This window comes from Tupaia chinensis, unplaced genomic scaffold, assembly GCF_000334495.1.
Source record: "Tupaia chinensis unplaced genomic scaffold, TupChi_1.0 Scaffold000117_2, whole genome shotgun sequence".
In the NCBI taxonomy this organism is placed as follows: domain Eukaryota; kingdom Metazoa; phylum Chordata; class Mammalia; order Scandentia; family Tupaiidae; genus Tupaia; species Tupaia belangeri.
In genome coordinates this window covers 8140354-8159537 of record NW_006159583.1, presented here as the reverse complement: position 1 = coordinate 8159537, position 19184 = coordinate 8140354, and the positions used below count along the sequence as shown (strand labels likewise).

At 36.3% G+C, this 19184-nt stretch overlaps 1 protein-coding gene across 2 annotated transcripts in view; it reads left to right on the top strand.

The window, feature by feature from the left end:
- HBS1L (HBS1 like translational GTPase) overlaps nt 1-19184 on the top strand; it is a 96308-nt gene that overhangs the window by 71742 nt on the left and 5382 nt on the right. For both annotated transcript variants that reach the window (XM_006144339.3, XM_027770238.1), the window contains 7 exons: nt 841-915; nt 1472-1589; nt 2033-2101; nt 6105-6209; nt 9014-9104; nt 9478-9586; nt 16953-17053. In XM_006144339.3, the coding sequence (XP_006144401.1) occupies nt 841-915; nt 1472-1589; nt 2033-2101; nt 6105-6209; nt 9014-9104; nt 9478-9586; nt 16953-17053 (668 nt within the window). The remainder of the gene's footprint in view (nt 1-840; nt 916-1471; nt 1590-2032; nt 2102-6104; nt 6210-9013; nt 9105-9477; nt 9587-16952; nt 17054-19184) is intronic.

The following is a 19184-nucleotide window of genomic DNA, read 5'->3' as shown; positions in this document are numbered from 1 at the left end:
TTCCTGTCCTTTTGGGTTAGAACAAGAATCACATTGAGGCTTCCATATTGTCCCAGCCTTCAGAGCATAGCATCTTACTAGCACATGCCACTGCAGCTGGGCCTCAGTTGCATTTTTATCTGTCTGTTTCTTTACCCATCAATTAATCCATCTTAGTTACATGCATTTCCACATAAGTTGCAGGCATTAGTACATTTACTTCTAAATACTGCACTATACACGTTATCTAGGGCTTATATTGAGTATACTTTGTTAATTATTATTATTTTTTATCCTTGGGTGTCAATAACTTGACCTTATTCTAATAGTAGGTTCAAGCAAAATTTAATTAATAAAATACTCACTTTTTCTCCCCACATTTGAAATCACTATTAGCATTTATACAAAAATTCTAAATTTATTGGTGACTATTTCTAGACTTTTTGTTTCAGAAAAAATTACTTTTGCTATAGGGCGTGTGCACTCTTCAGAGAGACAGAAAGTGAGAAATCACCTCCCGTCCCCGAGGGGATAGTCATGCTGCAATTCCTTCTCCTCTAATCTTCTCCTGGATCTTGGGCATGCACGCACACACACACATGCACTCAGGGTGAGTTTCATGCCCCCAGGTCCGGATCTAGAACCACAGTCGAATACATAGGAGTCCAGTGATGTAACTATTACACCATCTGCTGTTCCCAAGGTCTTATATTCAGAATTTTAATTTTTATTAAGTAATTTCATAATTTGTAGATTTTATATTTTATATGGACTTGATTATTTACATTTTATTGCAGAAATTTAAATTTTATATATTATGTTCTGAAGTGTTGTTTTAAAAATAAATTGGATCTTTATTAGGTTAATTGGCAACAAGAAAGGTTTCAAGAGATTACTGGAAAACTTGGACACTTTCTTAAGCAAGCAGGTTTTAAGGTAAGATAATTTTAAATTTATTTGGTTATTACTTTTATTAAGTCATTATACTGATAGGAAAAACTTAACTCTGATATTCTTGTCTTATTAAATATATTTAGTTTGTTTTGCTTTGCTTTCTTCCTGGTATCATTATATAATATATCCTTTAGTTTACCTCATCTTAGAGAATTATTTAATATTTGACCTTGATTTTATTTAAGTAAAAGATTTTATTCTTACCTATTAAATTAGATGATAACAGGTTGAGGGGGGTTCACAGAGAAATGTAGAAACTAGTACAGAATAACTTCTTCAGCAAAAATTTATAATATGCTTGTGTCACCTAGTAAAAATGATTGAGTGTTTTGGAATAAATTTGTAGATTTCCCACAAAGTCAAAAAAGTTTGAAGCTGTTCAGTCAGATAACTTCAGGGATATAGTTCTATGATTTCTATTACTTTGCAAAAAGTACATATTGTTGATGCAGACTTAGAACAGTTAATTAATGGTGAACCTTTAACTTTTTTTAAAGCAGTGTTGTATCAAATTTTATTTATTCAATGTTTTTAATAGGAGAGTGACGTAGCTTTTATCCCTACAAGTGGTCTCAGTGGTGAAAATCTAATCACAAGATCTCAGTCAAGCGAACTCACCAAATGGTATAAAGGGCTATGTTTATTAGAACAAATTGGTAAGTATTCTGCCATTTAGCTTTAATGCATTATAAATTTGATACTAATTATTATGCTAATTATTGTTTATTATTATACCCTCTACTAAAAGGGATATAGTAATGTATATGAAAAAAAAAACCCCAAAAACATAGGATTTGTAGTAAGAAGAGCTGGGTCACCAGATTTGAAATCATATGTGATATTTAAAGTGTCTAATACTTCTTTTTTCTCATTTAATTATTGAGGTTACCTGACCTTTCTCATTGACTATTGTAGAAATTAAATGAGATACATATGTGAATATAACTTAGGAACTTCAAAGTATTGTGTGAGTGATAGCCAATTTCCTATTAGTATACAGGATAACTATTTTCTAGGAGAAGAGGAACTATAATGAATTCATTGGAGTGGTTCAAAAATTACATTTTAAATTAAACTCTACTTTCGGCCTTTTTTCCAGACTCTTTCAAGCCACCCCAACGATCTATTGATAAGCCGTTTAGATTATGCGTGTCTGATGTTTTCAAAGGTAATGCTACCTTTACAGTGCTTTTTCGGTACAGCCCCTTCCTTTCCACTCTCTCCTGGCCTCATTAACTGAACTAAATTATTGTTTAGGCTTTCCGTTCTCTGTACCAATGTATGGATCACTGTCAAATTCATTGTAAAAAGCACAATTCTAGTCATTGTTCCTCTGTCCAGAGAAACTTTTAGTTTACTCACCATTCTTCATTTCATTCTCATCTTTCAGGCATAAGAGAACCTTATCCTTTTTCTTTCTTTCTTTTTTTGTTTTTTTTTAAAGAATTATTTATTTTAGGGACTAATAGATGGCATAATGGTTATGTTCCTGGACTCCCATATAGTCGACCACAGTTCAAGTCCCGGAGGGAGCAACTTAAACCTCACATTGCGTGTGTGTACGTGCATGCTCAGGATCCTTCGAGGAGAATGGAGAAGGGATTGAGGTGTGGCCAACCCCCTGGGGGAAATTTCTTGTTTTCTGTCTCTCTTCTCTCTGTCTCTCTGGTGAGCACATGTGCCCTGTAGAAAAATCTGTCTCTCTCAAAAAAAACCTATTTATTTTAGTTATCATTATTACTTTTTTTTTTTTAATTTGCTCTAGGGCAAGTGTACTCACCAGATAGACACACATGTACACACACACACACACACAGAAATGAGAAAACACACTGCCAGTTTTTGGACTCTGACCACAGTCACCTATGTGGGAATCCAGCACCTTAACCACTATACCACCTGCTGGCCCCATTCTTTTTCTTTCTAACCTCGTATTTTTCTCTTCTTTTAGATCTCTTTAGTTTCATATCCCCCTACTAAACTGGATCACTTACTGTTCTTTTTAAATTTTTTTATAAGGTTTTTGCCATACGGCACATGTGCTTGTCAGAAAGAAACAGAGAGATGGAAGTTGAGAAATCACCCTCCAGCAGAGATGACCACACTGCACTTCCTTCTGCTTCATTCTCCTCCTGGAATTCTGGGCATGTACACATGTGTGCCTGGCATGATTTTCAAGCCACCAGGTCGGGGACACAAACTGTAGTCGGCCATGTGGGAGTCCAATGTCTTAACCAACATGCCACCTGCTGGTACTTAACCATCCCACATACTGTTTTTTAACCATATAGGTCATAATTGCCACTATGACTACCCTTTCTTTGCCTGTTTATTTATTTTGTTTGTTTGTTCATTTTTGTTTTTTGTTTTTTGAGAGAGATTTTTGTTGTAGGACACTTGTACTCGCTAGAGAGACAGAAAGCAAGAAATCACTCCCCTGGGGGTGGCTGGCCACACTGCAATCCCTTCTCTGTTCTCCCCTTGGGATTGTGGGCATACAAACATATGTGCCCAGCCTGAGTTTAAGCCACCTATTCTGGGACTTGAACCACGATTGTCTACAAAGGAATCCAGTGACGTAACCATTATGCCATCTGCTGGTCTCGTCTTCTTTTTCTTTACTTTCCCATTCCTATCTATGTGTAGTGGATTCAGTTAATAGATAGATATGACACACTAGTAAATTAGGAATTTAATATGAAGAAGTATTAACTGTGATAAAGAGTAACTAAGAAATAAGGAAACTATGTAGTACCATAAGGCTGAAGGAGGCCAAACATAGAAGAGGTTCAGACCTCCTTGAAGACGGGATAGAATTAAATACCTAAGAATAGATCCAACTTAATACATATTATAAGGCCCTTTATAAAAAGTTATAAATGGAAATTGAATAAATATCTAGATAAACAAAAGGACATATCATTTATATATAAATACACTGTAAATATGTCTGTTGATCCCCCCAAATCACTATTATCATAGAGTAGCCAATGAAGAGTAAGTAGATTTAGGACTGAGTAACAGTAAGTTGGTAACTGGCATGGTTACCAACGCACATACCCTCTATATTCTCTTTCATTGCGTTTTTCATGCTTTGTTACCATTGTTTCTGAACTGTTCATTTTACTTAGATTATGAATTCCTTGAAGACTAGTGTTGTCTCTTCTGTATCTGTTTCTGTAGGGCCTAGCCCAGTGCCTGCACCAAATATGTGTTAATAAATGAATATTAGATGAATGAATGAAGGTACTTGAGAAAAGCCATCTAGTGGACATGAAATTTATCATTATCATCATTTGCTTCCATTATTCTAGTAGTAGAAGGAAGATGGTCATGGTTTCCAAGATGTGTATTAAAAACATCATACGTAATGAGGCAGTTATTTTCTTTAATTAACAATGTTTGCTTATTACTCTCTCATCTCTTGTTCTCTGTTTAGGCCATTTCCTGGTTTCTGCCTAATCCCCTCAGTGTGTTCTTATTTTGGTGACCTCTTGGTTGCTAGAGTCACTAATACATACTTTCAGTTCTATCTTATTTTTGACTTGTTTGAATTTGGTATTAACTTCTAATGCTGGTAGACACATCTACCTTAAAACTTTTCTCCATTAATTTCTGTGACCCCCTTTCTCCTGCCAGCCTATTTCTCTGACCTCTCTGTATCTGTTTTCTCTGGGGCTACTCACTTTGTCTCTTAAATGACTGCCTTAGTCTTCTTCCTATTTTTCATGCTCCGTTCGAACTGACATCAATAGTTTGTCTACCTCCTGCATCTCAATGCTTCTATAATCCAAAACTCCAACTCAAGCCTGTTTTCTCATTCTCCGGACACATAGCTGACTGCTGCTGGACATCTTCCCCAGGAGTGTGTTCCTGGGGTACCGTTCCCGTGCATTTTACTGTGATTGGTGCTCCTTACGAGACGGCTTCTCCATCTTTATGTTTCGTAGACAAGCCTAATTCACCAAAGCTAAATGAATCTTGTGCCTTAATTTTCCATCACACAGTTAATGTATCATCATCTCAGTTTTCTCCCTTTTGAACAATATCTTCACTTTATCACTGCAAACTCATCATTTCTTATTCACAAATTCTTGAATTTTTTCCCTTTCTTTTTTTTTTTTTTTCAGAGAGGTTTTTGCTATAGGGCGTGTGTGTTTGCTAGAAAGACAAAGAGAGACAGAGAGACAGAAAGCGAGAAATCATGCCTCAATCTCTTCTCCTCCATTCTCTTCTTGGGATCTTGGGCACACACGCACACATGCCTGGCTTGAGTTTAAGCCACTGGGCCCGGGACTTGAACCACAGTCGACCACATAGGAGTCCAGCGACACAGCCATTACACCAACTGCTGGTTCCCCAATTTATTCCTTTTCTTGAGATGGTGTGTGCATTTCGACTGGCCTCCACTCTGACACAGAAATATTATCATGTCACTATTCTGTTCACAGTTCTTTATTGGCTCCCCCTTACTCAATTGCAGGATGAAATTCAAGCGTTATACATGATTTAGGAGGCTCTCACCTACTTCTGTTACCTCCTGTTTTGTCGTTACTTCATGATTCCACATGTTCCCACCCTACGAATGATCTTAGCACACCCTACATTCTGCTGTTTTCTTACATGTGTGGTTTCCTGGGTCCCAGTGTCTCCATTCTGCCCCCTACCCATACACACAAGCTATCTAGTAAACTCCTGCTGCTTCTCTTTTGAAGTGCCCAAATAAAGCATACAGTTTTCATCCTGGAATCATTGGTGCACCTTTCTCTGTTCCCACTGTATTTTACATAGCATTGGCCTCAGGACAGTGTAATGATTGTTTTTGTGTTTCTCTTCACTAGTGGAAACTCCTTATGAGTAGGGACTTAAAATTTTCATCACTTTATCCCAGAATTCAATGTAGTGCTTGGTACTTTGAAGTCATTCAATAAACATTTGAGAAAGGAATAAACCTCTACTTTTTGTAATATGAATGATTTTCTTTATAAGAAGAAACAGTAGAGTATACTATGCCATATGTAGTGGAGATGTTAAAATTCTGAAATGATCATTATTTAATGTCCATTGAGCTACTTGTTTTATTTAACTGCTTGGGAACCATATATAGTTAACCGTATTAATCATCAGATTATATTGCTCTATGAATCATGAGCTTTTGGCATGTTTTGCAGATCAAGGATCTGGATTTTGTGTAACTGGTAAAATTGAAGCTGGTTATATCCAGACCGGTGACCGACTACTAGCAATGCCTCCTAATGAAACTTGTACTGCAAAAGGTATTTATCTGCAAGATGCTTTTGCTAAACAGTCCTTAAATTGAGATAGCGGATTTTTTAAAAGTAGTTTAGTTATAACTCTAAGTAAATAACCTCTTACTGAAATTGTAACTTATGGTCAAAATGATACTAACTGTTGAAGATTAGAATGTGAAAACTTTAAACGATTTTCTTCTGTTGTGACTATGTGTGTATGTATGTATGTAAAACATTCTAACTGTGGTGACATTCTGTTTTTGACTCTGATTTGAGAAGCTCGGTTAGGATTTAACCAGATGTACAGACACCTGACAGACACATTAAAAAAATGTGTTCTATAGCAGGAATTAAATCTAAACCCAACCTTTTTGAAATATACCTTTTAAAATAGCAGTTAGTAGCAGTTTTGATTATGTTTATAACAAATTATTTGTATATTTTATAGGAAGACCTAAGTAAGAAAGTAGGATGCAAATACCAGGGAAAAAAACCCTAACATTGAGAAATTGAGAAATAAGAGAAATTGCGAATTTGAGCTAGTTAAATTTCCACAGTTGCTGTTCCTTTTTTTTTTTTTGTAATTAATAGGTTTTTGCCTTAGGGCATATGGACTCACTGGGGAGAGAGAGAGAGACAAAGAGAGTGAGAGGGAAAATGAGAAGTCACCCCGCAGGAGGGATGGCCACCACAATCCCTTCTCCTTTATTCTGCTTTTGGGATCTTGGGGCACTTGTGCACATGTGCCCAGCATGAGTTTCAAGCCACTGAATTTGGGACTTGAACCACGGTTGGCCATGTGGGAGTTCAGTGATGTAACCACTAAGCCATCCCCTGATCCCTCCTTTTCCTTTTTTCGAACATCCTTAAATTGCCAGAGAGTGTGTGTACTCACTGGAAAAAGATAGAGAGACACCCAGTAGGCTGTGGTCACACTGTCACCCATGCGTTTCTGTTTCTTTATCTTGTTGGGATTTGGGGCTTGCATGCACATGGACCTGGCGTGTTTCTCAAGTAGTTGGGGCCAGGTTAGCCCTGTGGGATCTGGCTTCCTTAACCATAAGGGTATAGGGCCTACCCCAAACATTACTTAATACCATAATTGTTAACATTTTTGGATGAGGACTTTCTTTGATTTATTATGAAAGTTATAAATCGTTTTCTCAGGTTAATGCAGATATGCACACACATAAAATTTTAAATTGTAGGTCATCTCAAAGATCCTAATATTCTCTTTGAACTCCCTAAGTCTGTAAGGAACTGTTTCTTAAGAGTGTATTACGCAAGAAAAACAAGTACTTTCAGAAAGATAAGGGTGAGTTACAATTTACTGAAAAAATGTCAGTCAAGAATTATTTCACTGTGACTAGAATGTATACTGTTTTCATTAAAAAAGTATCAAGTACTCCAAGCATCAGTGGAAAGGAACTTAACCTCCTAATTTACCCCATGAAATTAGAAAATATGGAATATCTTTTTTAAAAGACTTTCTTTTTTTTAAAAAAAGAATAATTTAATTAATTAATTAATTAATATTAATTTGACCAGAGAGAAGCAGAGTGAGAGAGAGATGACCCCTTTTAAAAGCCTTTCAATAAGATAGCGAAGTATTGCCCTTGGGGTATGTTCTCCAGGCTATCTCTAGCACTCTGTCTAGGGAAATAGGTACATATCTCTAGGTATGTAGCAACACCTGGGTTTTGTGTTGTTTGTTCATTTATTTATTTCTTTACTTACTTACTAGAGAATATGTGCACTCACCAGGGAGAGAGAGAGAGACGGACAGGGAGGGGAGAATGCACTTTCCAAGGGAAATAGTCATACCACGATCCCTTTTCCATTTCTCCTCTTGTTGGGGTTTTGGTTACAAATGTATGTGTGCCCGACTCCAGGACCTGACTCACACAGTCAATCATGTGGATTCTAGCAGCTTTAACTGCCAAGCTACGGAGCCATTCAACCTGAGGTTGTTTTTAAATTTTATTTTCTCATCACTATGTCCTTATTCTTTTCATGTAACTAGTTACAGTATGCAGATCTCTCTCTGGGAAGAGTAGTTAAGGGGCCTACTGAGAGGACCATTTGGAATCCTAACTAAGTGTGTTGTCCCCAGTCATTTGGAGAACACAGGCCATTATTCAGATTGTAGTCTAATTAGACGTGAAGCTCAAGGAACTAAAATGCTACTAGACATACCTTCCCAGTTCTTTCATTGTTGTTAGTTTGCTATGGTGTGCTTGTGCTCACCAGAGCGAGAAAGTAAGAAATCACTTCTCAGTGGGGATGGCCATGCCACAATCCCTTTTTCTTCCAGTCTTCTCTTGGGATCTTGGGCACGCACCCACATGTGCCTGGCATGATTTTCAAGCTGCTAAGTCCGAGACTTGAACGTATAATCAGCCATGTGGGATTTAGATGCCTTAACCTCCATGCCACCTGTTAGTCTCTCAGTTTTATCTTTTATAGCCATTAGCAATGAACTATTTGATTATACCTACAACCATAAATGTTGTAGAAATATTTGAATAGGGCCTGTTTAATGACTATGAACAGTTATGTTAATGAGTTTAAAATCTTGATTAAATAAGAAGTCTGCCTTTTCTCGCTAAGTACAAGTCCCTTTATGTTTAGGGTGGTGTTCTGTAAGAGTCAAGTCTAGAGGAAGTATGTTTTCCTCAATGCTCACAGTTTTAGTTCTCACTCTCAATCTATTCATATTGAAAATGATGAGTAGTGACTGATGAAGCACAAACTAGCCAAATTCTCTTGGTTGTTATGGTTGATACCGAGGTGTTTGACCGTATGCTTTGGTTCTTACTCATTTCCAGGAATCACTCTGCATGACGAACCTGTTGATTGGGCAGCAGCAGGTGATCATGTTAGTCTTACTTTGGTTGGGATGGATATCATCAAAATCAAGTAAGTGAGAAAATTAATTTAAGCAATGATTGATTTAGATATACAACCTCAAAACTCATAAATTTTGTAATCTCCAGGTCAATTTTGAATCCAATTTGGTCAAAAATAGATAATTGTGTAAATATAAAATTGGAATTAATACAGTGTCAGCACATATACTTGGCATGTCCTTCAAGAGAAAGCTGTAATGTATGAAAATGATGTAAAGTTTGTAGTGGTTCAAAGCCAGGGTTTAACCCAGGATTATTTATAAAAGGTTCCTAATTTACATAATTGTTTTACTTTTTTGGTAAATGGTTTGAGAGGTAATCCTATCTGATGTAAATATAATTATCCCCCAACTACCTTCTCTCTCTCTCTTTCTTTTTTACAGTGTAGGCTGCATATTTTGTGGCCCCAAAGAACCCATTAAAGCTTGCACTCGTTTCAGAGCCCGAATCCTCATCTTTAATATTGAAATTCCTGTCACTAAAGGATTTCCTGTAAGTTTCAACATGTTTTATTATTCTTGTTTTTATAAATTCATGTAATTTTATTCTAAAAAGTAATTAAAAAAATTTTTTTTGAGAGATAATGACTATAGTTTCAAGCAAGCAGGTAACGCAGTAATCCTCAAGGAAAAGTGCTTGAGACTAAGGATCTCTGCCTTTTTATTGGAATGGAGCTAGACATAGTTATATGCTTTGAGCAGGGAGAACTACAATAAAATATTTCAGTTATAATAGTACCTGCATAATAACTTTTTTGGTAAGTTGTGATGCAGTATTTATTTTCAGTAAACATTTTATTCATCTAATCTAGGAAAACAAAATTAGAATTTGAAAATCATTTTTCTTTTAATTTCAATGTTTGAGCTTGAGGGCTTTTACAAAAAGGCATAAAGAAGGTACTTCATGACCAGTAGGTTACAAACTGATGATAATTAGTTTTCCCAAGAAAATGATAGATATGTTTCACTGTGTTTTAAAATTTACCTGTCTAATATTTTTTAATTGGGTGTTTCTGATTTTTTTATCTTGTTTAATTTGCTTTTTCTAATTTTTTTTTTTTTTGAGAGGTTTTTGCTATAGGGTGCATGCACTCGCCAAAGAGACAGAGAGAGAGCAAGAAATCACTCCCCCATGGGAAATGGCCATGCCGCAATCCCTTCTCCTCTATTCTCTCAGATCTTGGTCACGCACGCACATGCTCCCGGTGTGAGTTTAAGCAACTGGGACTCAAACCACGGTCAACTACATGGAAGTCCAGCAACATAGCCATTATGCCAACTGCTGGTCCTGCTCTTTCTAATTTTTTTATTATTGGGTTGTCGAAAACGTCATGACTTATTTTTCTGTTTTCCTATGCAAAAATGCATCATGACTTTTCCAGTAAACCAATATAAAAATAAGAGATTGTTTTAGGAAGTTTTGGAAGACACAAAAAATACAGAAAATAAGGATGATCTGTAATTGTGTAATCCATAGATAATCTGTTCTGTGCATTTCAGTTTATTTTTATGTATACATATTATTTGCCCAGTATGTGTGCATACCGATATTTATGGGTGTGTCTTGGGGATCCTTGATATACAGTAAACTTCAGTTGTGTGGAAACAACACATTCAGACTTTGCATGCTGTGAGGTTGTTGCAGGTCTTTATGACTAGTAGCATTTGAATAATTTATGTGGGAGTAGGGTAATGCTGTAATGTTACTTATCCAGGAATGATATTACCTGCTAATTCCCTAAATTCCTTGTCTTATATGTCATTTCTTTTCATATACATAGGACCATACTCATTATCGTTTGGTACCTTTTACTTAACAGACAAATAGTTTCTCATTAGACTTTTTTATCTGATTATCTTATGTACTATGGATTCTACATAACAAAAAAGTTCCTCAATGGTATTAAATACTTTCCCTTTGAAAATATAATGATCATTTTTATTATTTGCATCTTTGGAATAAAAATAGGATAGTAATTATACTTGACTTTTAACTTTTTAATGTTCATGTAAGTGTTTTAGATCAGGTGTAGTGTTTCAGATAGGTTGTAATGTTCGTGACAGTGTTTTAGAGGTTGGAAATGCATGTATTTAGGTCATTTTAAATTTATTTAATAATTATATGTGTGTTTGAGAAAAGCATGTATTTTGCTTATAATTCCTTGTAATTATTTCTATGTAAAGTTGATCCTGTGAGAAGTATATTTGTAAGATAATGCTTAAGTACCTTATAATTCCGTTTTTTTCCATACACTAAAATAGGAATTAAAATATCTCTGATACAAAAAGTTGTTGAAGTTGAAAATATTTAAATATTCAGAATTAATTTATTGATCAGCAGTTTAGCTACAGGTTAATTGCTTATGAGCCCATGGAACTCATTCATAGAAAGCAAAATGCGTATGTCCTACTGGGGAGAAGGTGGAGAGGTTAGCGCAGTGTGTTTTTACTCATCCAATAATAATATTCACAAGTGGAGAGGTAAAGAGGTCAAGAGGTCAGTAGTAACTTTAAATAGTAATACTGTCTTCCTGTCAGCTGTAGTTTCTTAAAAATAAGCATGAATTGAAAGTTTTTCGGTGTCACATTATGAGATTCTGCCTGCTTATATTGATTCGCAAATACCAGGATTAAATTTGTTTCAGTAAAAAATGGTCATATTTTGTCAATCAACCCATTCTTCACTGGAAATTAAAAAAAAATGTTTTTGACTAAAGAAAAGCTTTCTTAAGCAATTATGATTTCACTATTGAGGGACTAATTCTTTTTTTTTTCTTTTTTTGGAGAGGTTTTTGTAGTAGGGCATGTGCGCTCGCCAGACAGACAGAGAGAGACAGACAGAAAGCGAGAAATCACCCCCCAGGGGGGATGACCACGCCGCAATCCCTTCTCCTCCATTCTCCTCTTGGGATCTTGGGCACGCACGCACGCACACACGCCCGTCATGAGTTTAAGCCACCGGGTCCGGGACACGAACCTCGGTCGACTACGTGGGAGTCCAGCGACATAGCCATTACACTAACTGCTGGTCCCGAGGGACTAATTCTTAACACTACAGAAATATATTTAATAACTTTCCTTTAGTTTATATGGCAAACTATATTTTTAAAGAAAAAAATGGAAGATTAGACTTTGAGTGAATTAATGTTTGACTTTATTATTTTGGGAAAAATATATATAACATCAAATTTACCATTTTAACTCTTTTTAAGTGAACTATTCAGTGGCATTAAGTATATCCACAGTGTTATACAACCACCACTATGCCTTTCTAGAACTGTTTCATCTTTCCCAAATGAAAATTTGTAAATAGTAACTCCCCACTATCTCATCCTTCTATTCCTAGGTGAATACTGTTCTATTGATACTTTCTCTACGAATTTGCCTGTTCTGAGTTCCTAACATAAGTGGAGTCATACAGTATTTATCCTCTTGTGTCTGTTTTATTTCATTCAATGTTTTCATAGTTTTATACATATTGTAGCATTTATCAGAATTTTATCCTTTTTGAAGGCTGAAATAATATTCCATTGTGTGTATATGCCATATTTTGTTTATCCATTTATCTGTTGATGGAGATTTGGATGGTTTTCATCTTTTGGCTATTATGAATAGTCTATCTTTGAACATGTGTGTATAGTTATTTTTTTGAGTCTCTGCTTTTTTTTTTTTTTTTGAGCATATTCCTAGGAATAGAATTGCTGGATCTTGTGATAATTTTATATTTTAACTTTGGAGGAACCACTGAACTATTTGGCTACAACATTTTACATTCCTACCAACAGTGCAAAGTGTTCTGTTTTCTCCATTTTTCATCAACCCTCATCTTCTATTTTTAGGAGGGAGGTATTAAGTTTTCTTTTCAAGAGTAGCCAAACTAATGGGTATAAAGTAGTATCTAGTGATGGTTTTGATCTGTACTTCTCTAATGATGTACGATGGTGAGCATTCTGTGTTTGTGTATCTTCACTGGAGAAATGTTCATTCAAGTCTCTTGCTCATTTTTTAATTAGTTTATTTTTTGTTGTTGTTATTTTTGGGTTATAGGAGTTTTTTAATACTCTTTTAGTCCCTTAGAAGATATATGACTTACAAATGTTTTCTCCTATTCTGTGAATCTTTTTTTTTAATTTGGGTGAAATATAATTTATTTTTCTTTTGTTGTCTATGCATTTGGTGTTTTATCCAAGAAATTATTCTAGAATCCAATGATGGGAAGCTTTTGCCCTATGTTTTCTTCCGAGAGTTTTATAGGTTTAGTTCTTACATTTATTTTATTTTATTTTCCTTTTTTTAAAGATATTTTTGCTATAGGACACATTTGCTCCCTGAAGAGACAGAGAGAAAGAGAGAAAGCGAGAAATCACTCCTTAGGGGGATAGCCATACCACAATCTTTTCTCCTCCATTCTTCTCTTGGGATCTTGGGCATGCATGCACACATGCCTGGTGTGAGTTCTAAGCCACCAAGTCCAGGACTTGAACTGCGGTCAAATATGTGGGAGTCCAGCAATGTAACCATTATGCCATTTGCTGGTCCCTAATTCTTACATTTAGATCTTTGATCCATTTGGAATTAATTTTTTTTGTGCAATGAAATCTTTTGCATATATCTTATTTTTCTGGCAACATTTATTGAAAAGACTGTACTTTCCCTAATTAAGGGGCTCATCACCCTTGCTGAAAATCAAATGACCATATATTCACTGACATTTAAATAATATAGGTTACCTGGAGGTTTAGGGAAAATAATAACTTATTTTGCCATTTAACAGGTTACCTAGTCCATGATAGTTTATAAACAGTAGATAGTTTGATTCTCATAACTCCACCTAAGTACAGAGTACTAACCCTTATCTGAAATCCTTTAGAACAGTTTGCTTCAGAATTCAGAAATGGTGGGATTCTAGAAAGATAAATGATAGATTCATGGTATGTAGAACGTCCGGCAGAGCAAGGGACACCTCCTATAATCAAACATATTAATGTTTCTGCACCAAAACTTACTAACACTAGGTGAGATAAATAAGGATTATAAATTATCTCACTTCAAATCTGATTTTGCTACTTAAATGGGTTTCCAACAATCTTTGTTAAAAAGCTTTGGATTTTCAGATGTTTGGGGAATTTTTGGAATTGTAGTTAAGAGAATGTGGGCTTGTATCTATATTGTGTCCATTTACTGGTGAGGAACTGAAGACTCAGAGAGGTTGTGACTGTATGAATAGTAAGTGGTTAAGCCAAAACTCATTACTCATCACATTTACTTTGTAAACCAATGCTTTTGTTTCTCTGTTAAATGTTTTGCAGATTGCTTTGAATTATAGAAGATTTTGGCTAGGTGTTCAATGAGTTAAATAGTCAAGGTAGTGTGTAGATTTTTCAGTCACGAGTTCAAGTATTTTGTCTGAGCTACTATTTGTAAGATGCTGTGGAGAGAGAAAGTCAAACAAAACCTAACCCCATACCACCCCAAACCATTCTTCTTCATCTAGCCTGATCTTACCCTGAAACACAAGAAAGCTCACAGAAGGTTCATGTGCCTCTGTTGTTTTAAATTTGGCAACTAATGGAGAACTGTTCTGTAATCACAATTGAGCTCAGAGAAGGGCTTTCTGCTTGCCTAACTAAGCTGTTGGTTAGAAAAGAGCTATTTCTTAGACATTAGGACTTACGCTGATACTGCATTGGTTCTATTTGAGAACTGAGTTTATTGTGTGCGCAGTTTACCATGCATTGCGTCAGGCTTTTTACTCTGGAGAGTGAGTTAGTCATTTCAGAATCTTGCAGTTAACAGTCATCAAGTGCCACTTAAAAAAAAAAAAAGAAACTATTTTGCTTTTTTGGAGTAACAGCAGTTCAGCTGCGCCTGTTTTTCCTAAATTATGCACATTTAATTACCTTTTACATTTATGTTTTCTGAATGTGCATATTCTTTTGGCCAGGAAATTTCAGAGTAGAAGTTTCTGTGTTTCTACAATCAAAGATCATAAAGTGGTATTTACCAACCAATTAAAACTTGATAGTTTTGTATTTCCTGGGAATTTGGTCTTTCCATACCCCAACTATAGACATATTGCAGACATGATACTTATGATTTGAATTAGAATAGTTCTGTCTATGTTCTGGTTTGGATTAGAATCTATCCAAGCCTTGGCTGCTGCTTCTATAAAATGAAAGGTTTTATTTATGTGATCTCTTTTCACCCTTTGTAAGCTGAAATGAAGTTTGAGATTTGAGTTCCAAGGGACATAAGTTTAAAATTCAACTCTGACACATTCCATCATGACCATGTTAAATTACTTAACCTTTTAGATATCCATTTTCCTTACATATAAAACATGGAGATTAATAGGTAATAAATAAGGTCATTATTTAACTGAATGTTTATGTTGTGTCAGGCACCACTTTAAATAACAATCTGGGGACCAGCAGTTAATATAATGGCTGTGTCACTGGACTCCCATGTAGTTGACTGTGGTTCAAGTCCCAGCCTTGGTGGCTTAAACTCACACCGGGCTTGTGTGCATGCGTGTCCAAGATCCTGAGGAGAACGGAGGAGAAGGGATTGCGATGTGGCCATCCTGCCTGGGGGGTGATTTCTTGCTTTCTGTCTCTCTGTCTCTCTCTGTCTTTCTGGTGAGCACAGGCACCCTATAGCAAAAATAAATAAATAAATAAGTAAATAGATAAATAACATAATCTGTTTTTTCTCATTTTAGCAATAAGGAACCTGAGACTGGGCATTTCAAAGGTAGTGAATTGTTATAGAACTTGCACCAAAACCACACAGCTAGAATGTGATTTGAACCCAGGTCTGTCTGACTTCAAAACCTATCTAAATATTTGAAGTCCCATATAAATTAAGTTAAATAGTACCTATATATTATATCATACAATGGTTGGCATCCACTGGAGTTGAAAAAAGTTTTATTTTCCTTTTGTCTTTATACATTATAATAGTTAATGTATTACTTATTGCTGACTGCGACATTATCCCTCTTCTCATGTTTTTTCTTTTTTTTGGGAGAGGTTTTTGCTATAGGGCGCGTGCGCATGCCAGAAAGACAGAGAGAGACAGAGAGACAGAAAGCGAGAAATCGCCCTTGAGGGGAATTGGCCATGCCACAATCCCTTCTCCTCTATTCTCTTGGGATTTTGGGCATGAACGCACACATGCCCAGAGTGAGTTTAAGCCACTTAAACTCACCAGAGTCAGAGTGAGTTTAAGTCCAGGACTCAAACCACGGTTGACTACATGGGAATCCAGCGACGTAGCCATTGCAGTAACTGCTGGTCCTGCCCTTCTTCTGTTTTTAAAGTGGAGGGATTTTCATTTGTTAAACATTTGTTGTATCAGGCACTTTGATCCTGTCTAATTTTCATCACAGCTCTGTAAAAGCTGACTTAACTTACAGCAGAGGAAACTGAGGGACACACAGATTATAGTGAAAGTCTAGGGATTTCATCTCAGGTTCTTTACGTGTTATGCTACTTAAACTAATGACAATGTCAACATCAATAATAATTGTGCTGAGTGATAAGTTTTTAATGCGAATCTATACAGCCACCCTACCGTATTTTTATCCTCTACTTTTACAGAGGAAAAGCTGACAGGAGTGTTATATGATTTATGAAAGTTTACACATAAGTGGTGGGGTAGGAGTCTGAACAGCCTCTTGTGACCTGTCCTCTTAGTAAGTGAAGTGGCTCCAGGTTAGGGTGGTGGGATTGGAGGAAGCAATTCGAGATCCTGAAAGACTCCAAGCAGCAGTGTCTGAGTGTAATTACATGTCACTCCCAACAGAAGGCCAGAGGTCAATGATAAAGTTATTTAGTGTTACTATTTTTTTGTTGTAGGTGCTGTTACACTACCAGACTGTCAGTGAACCTGCTGTGATTAAACGATTGATAAGTGTCTTAAATAAAAGCACAGGTGAAGTCACAAAGAAAAAGCCCAAGTGAGTGTTTTATTAATGAATTGCATTAGAATCACAAGGAATTTAACCAAATTCCTTACAAATTAATGCATATATATAGTATTTCTCTTTGTGGTAAGTGAAGTACACAAACACAATGACAAATATAATAACAAATATTTAAGCTCCTCTTTAGGTATGAATGCCAGACATAATTTCTGTTATATATGGTGGGACTGGCTGTAAATTATAAATATAAAATGTAAATACAACACCATCCCCATAGCCTAATGATTATGAGCGCTAGATCCCACATGGCCAAATGCCGTATGACTCCCAGCCCTGGCAGCTTGGAAGACTTACCTGGTACGTGTGTGTGTGTGCCCAAAATCCTGATGGGAAGAAGGAATGGAGAAGAAGGGATCCTATTATGGCTATACCTCACTGTGGAGATGTTTTCTCCCTGTCACTCTATTTCCGTCTCTCTGGAGAACACGCGAACCTTTGGGCAATTTTTAAAAATGTGTATATAAATTTATATGTATGTATGTAATATAAATTTATATGTATGTATGTATCAAGCTCTAGGTATTGGTGATATCAAAATAAGGGCATTTCAAAAGCCAGTCATACATTTAAAATGATGCATTTGAATTATGTCTAACTCTTGGTTTCACATTACAGCTGCATGGTTTTTTAACTTGTCCCTTCTTTGATGTGTTCATTCCCTATGCTAAGAGTAAAATGATCCATACACTCTATAGCACCTATTTATTTTCCCACCTGGGAAGTATTTTCCTTTCTGCTAGAAGTCTACTGGAAGCTTCAGGCCGAGGTGATCATCACTATATTGATCTCCTCTGATTACCATTAATATTTATGCATAGGCGTGGATTATTTCCCTTTGGCTGAGAGGTTTTCAAAGGAAATACTTTCTGAGAAAACAAGTATTAGAGAAAAAGCAAAATCCAAAAGACTAGAGATGAATGTTCCAAAATACAGATTTCTTACCCTAATTCATCCAGAGTCTAATTACACTTTGGCTTGGCCACTTCAGCTTTGGGGTTTTCCTCAACTTCAGCTCTCTGGGGAATCCCACCCAAAATCCCCTTTTTTCAGTCCTTAGGTGTTTGCTCCTCAGCTTCTGCACCTGCGTAAGAGGCAAAGGTGGTTAGTGGGTTCATCGGTTGGCTGCAAGTGGAAGAGAGAATCTTTACACTGCTGCAAACCCATGCCTATTTCTCTGTTAGGAAAGAACTAATTTACATCTTTCATAAAGATAGTTTTTAAAATTTTTAACCTGAGTCTTTAGCTCTTAGCATGAATGTTTGCCGTAATGTTCTGAGAAACATAGTATAATTACATTGCTAACATTTCTTTTTTTTTTTTTTTTCTTGAGAGATTTTTTGCTATGGGGCATGTGCACACACCCAAAAGACAGAGACAGAAAGCAAGAAATCGCCCCACAAGGGGGATGACCAGGCCACAGTCCCTTCACCTCCATTCTTCTCTTGGGATCTCAGGCGTACACACACACTCACATGCACCGGGCGTGAGTTTTAAGCCTCTTGGTCTGAGACTCCAACCACTGTTGACTGCATGAGAGTCCAGTGATGTAACCATTAAGCCATCTGCTCTTCCCAATTGCTAACATTTCTTGGAAGACTACTGTTTCTTAGGCTCTATTATAAATGCCTGCATATAATTTATATTCTCAGTAATTGGTCGAAGCAGCTAGCCATGTTACGCAATGCTTATAAGTGGCAGAGGCAGGAGTCTACCTCAGCCAGTTCATTTATTTATTTGATGAAACCATTTTCAATCTGGCCCATGTCCTATTCTCCTTCCTTTCCTACAGCTATCATATTAAGAAAAATCTCCTTATGTGATTTTTTTCCTGAATACCTGCTAAGGAATATTTATTTATTCCTGTCTTGGGTAAAAAACATGTACACACTGAGAAGAAGAGAGTTTAAAGATAACTTCTAGGGCCAGCTTGATGGACTGGTGGTTAAGGGAGACAGATCCCACTACGCATTTCAAATCCCAGTATCAGTGACTTGAAAAAGCTGCCAAGTATGTGTGCATGCATGCCCCAAATACTGACAAGATGGAGAAATGGAGGAGAAGGGATTGTGGTGTGACCATGTCCCATTGGGGGATGCTTTCTGTC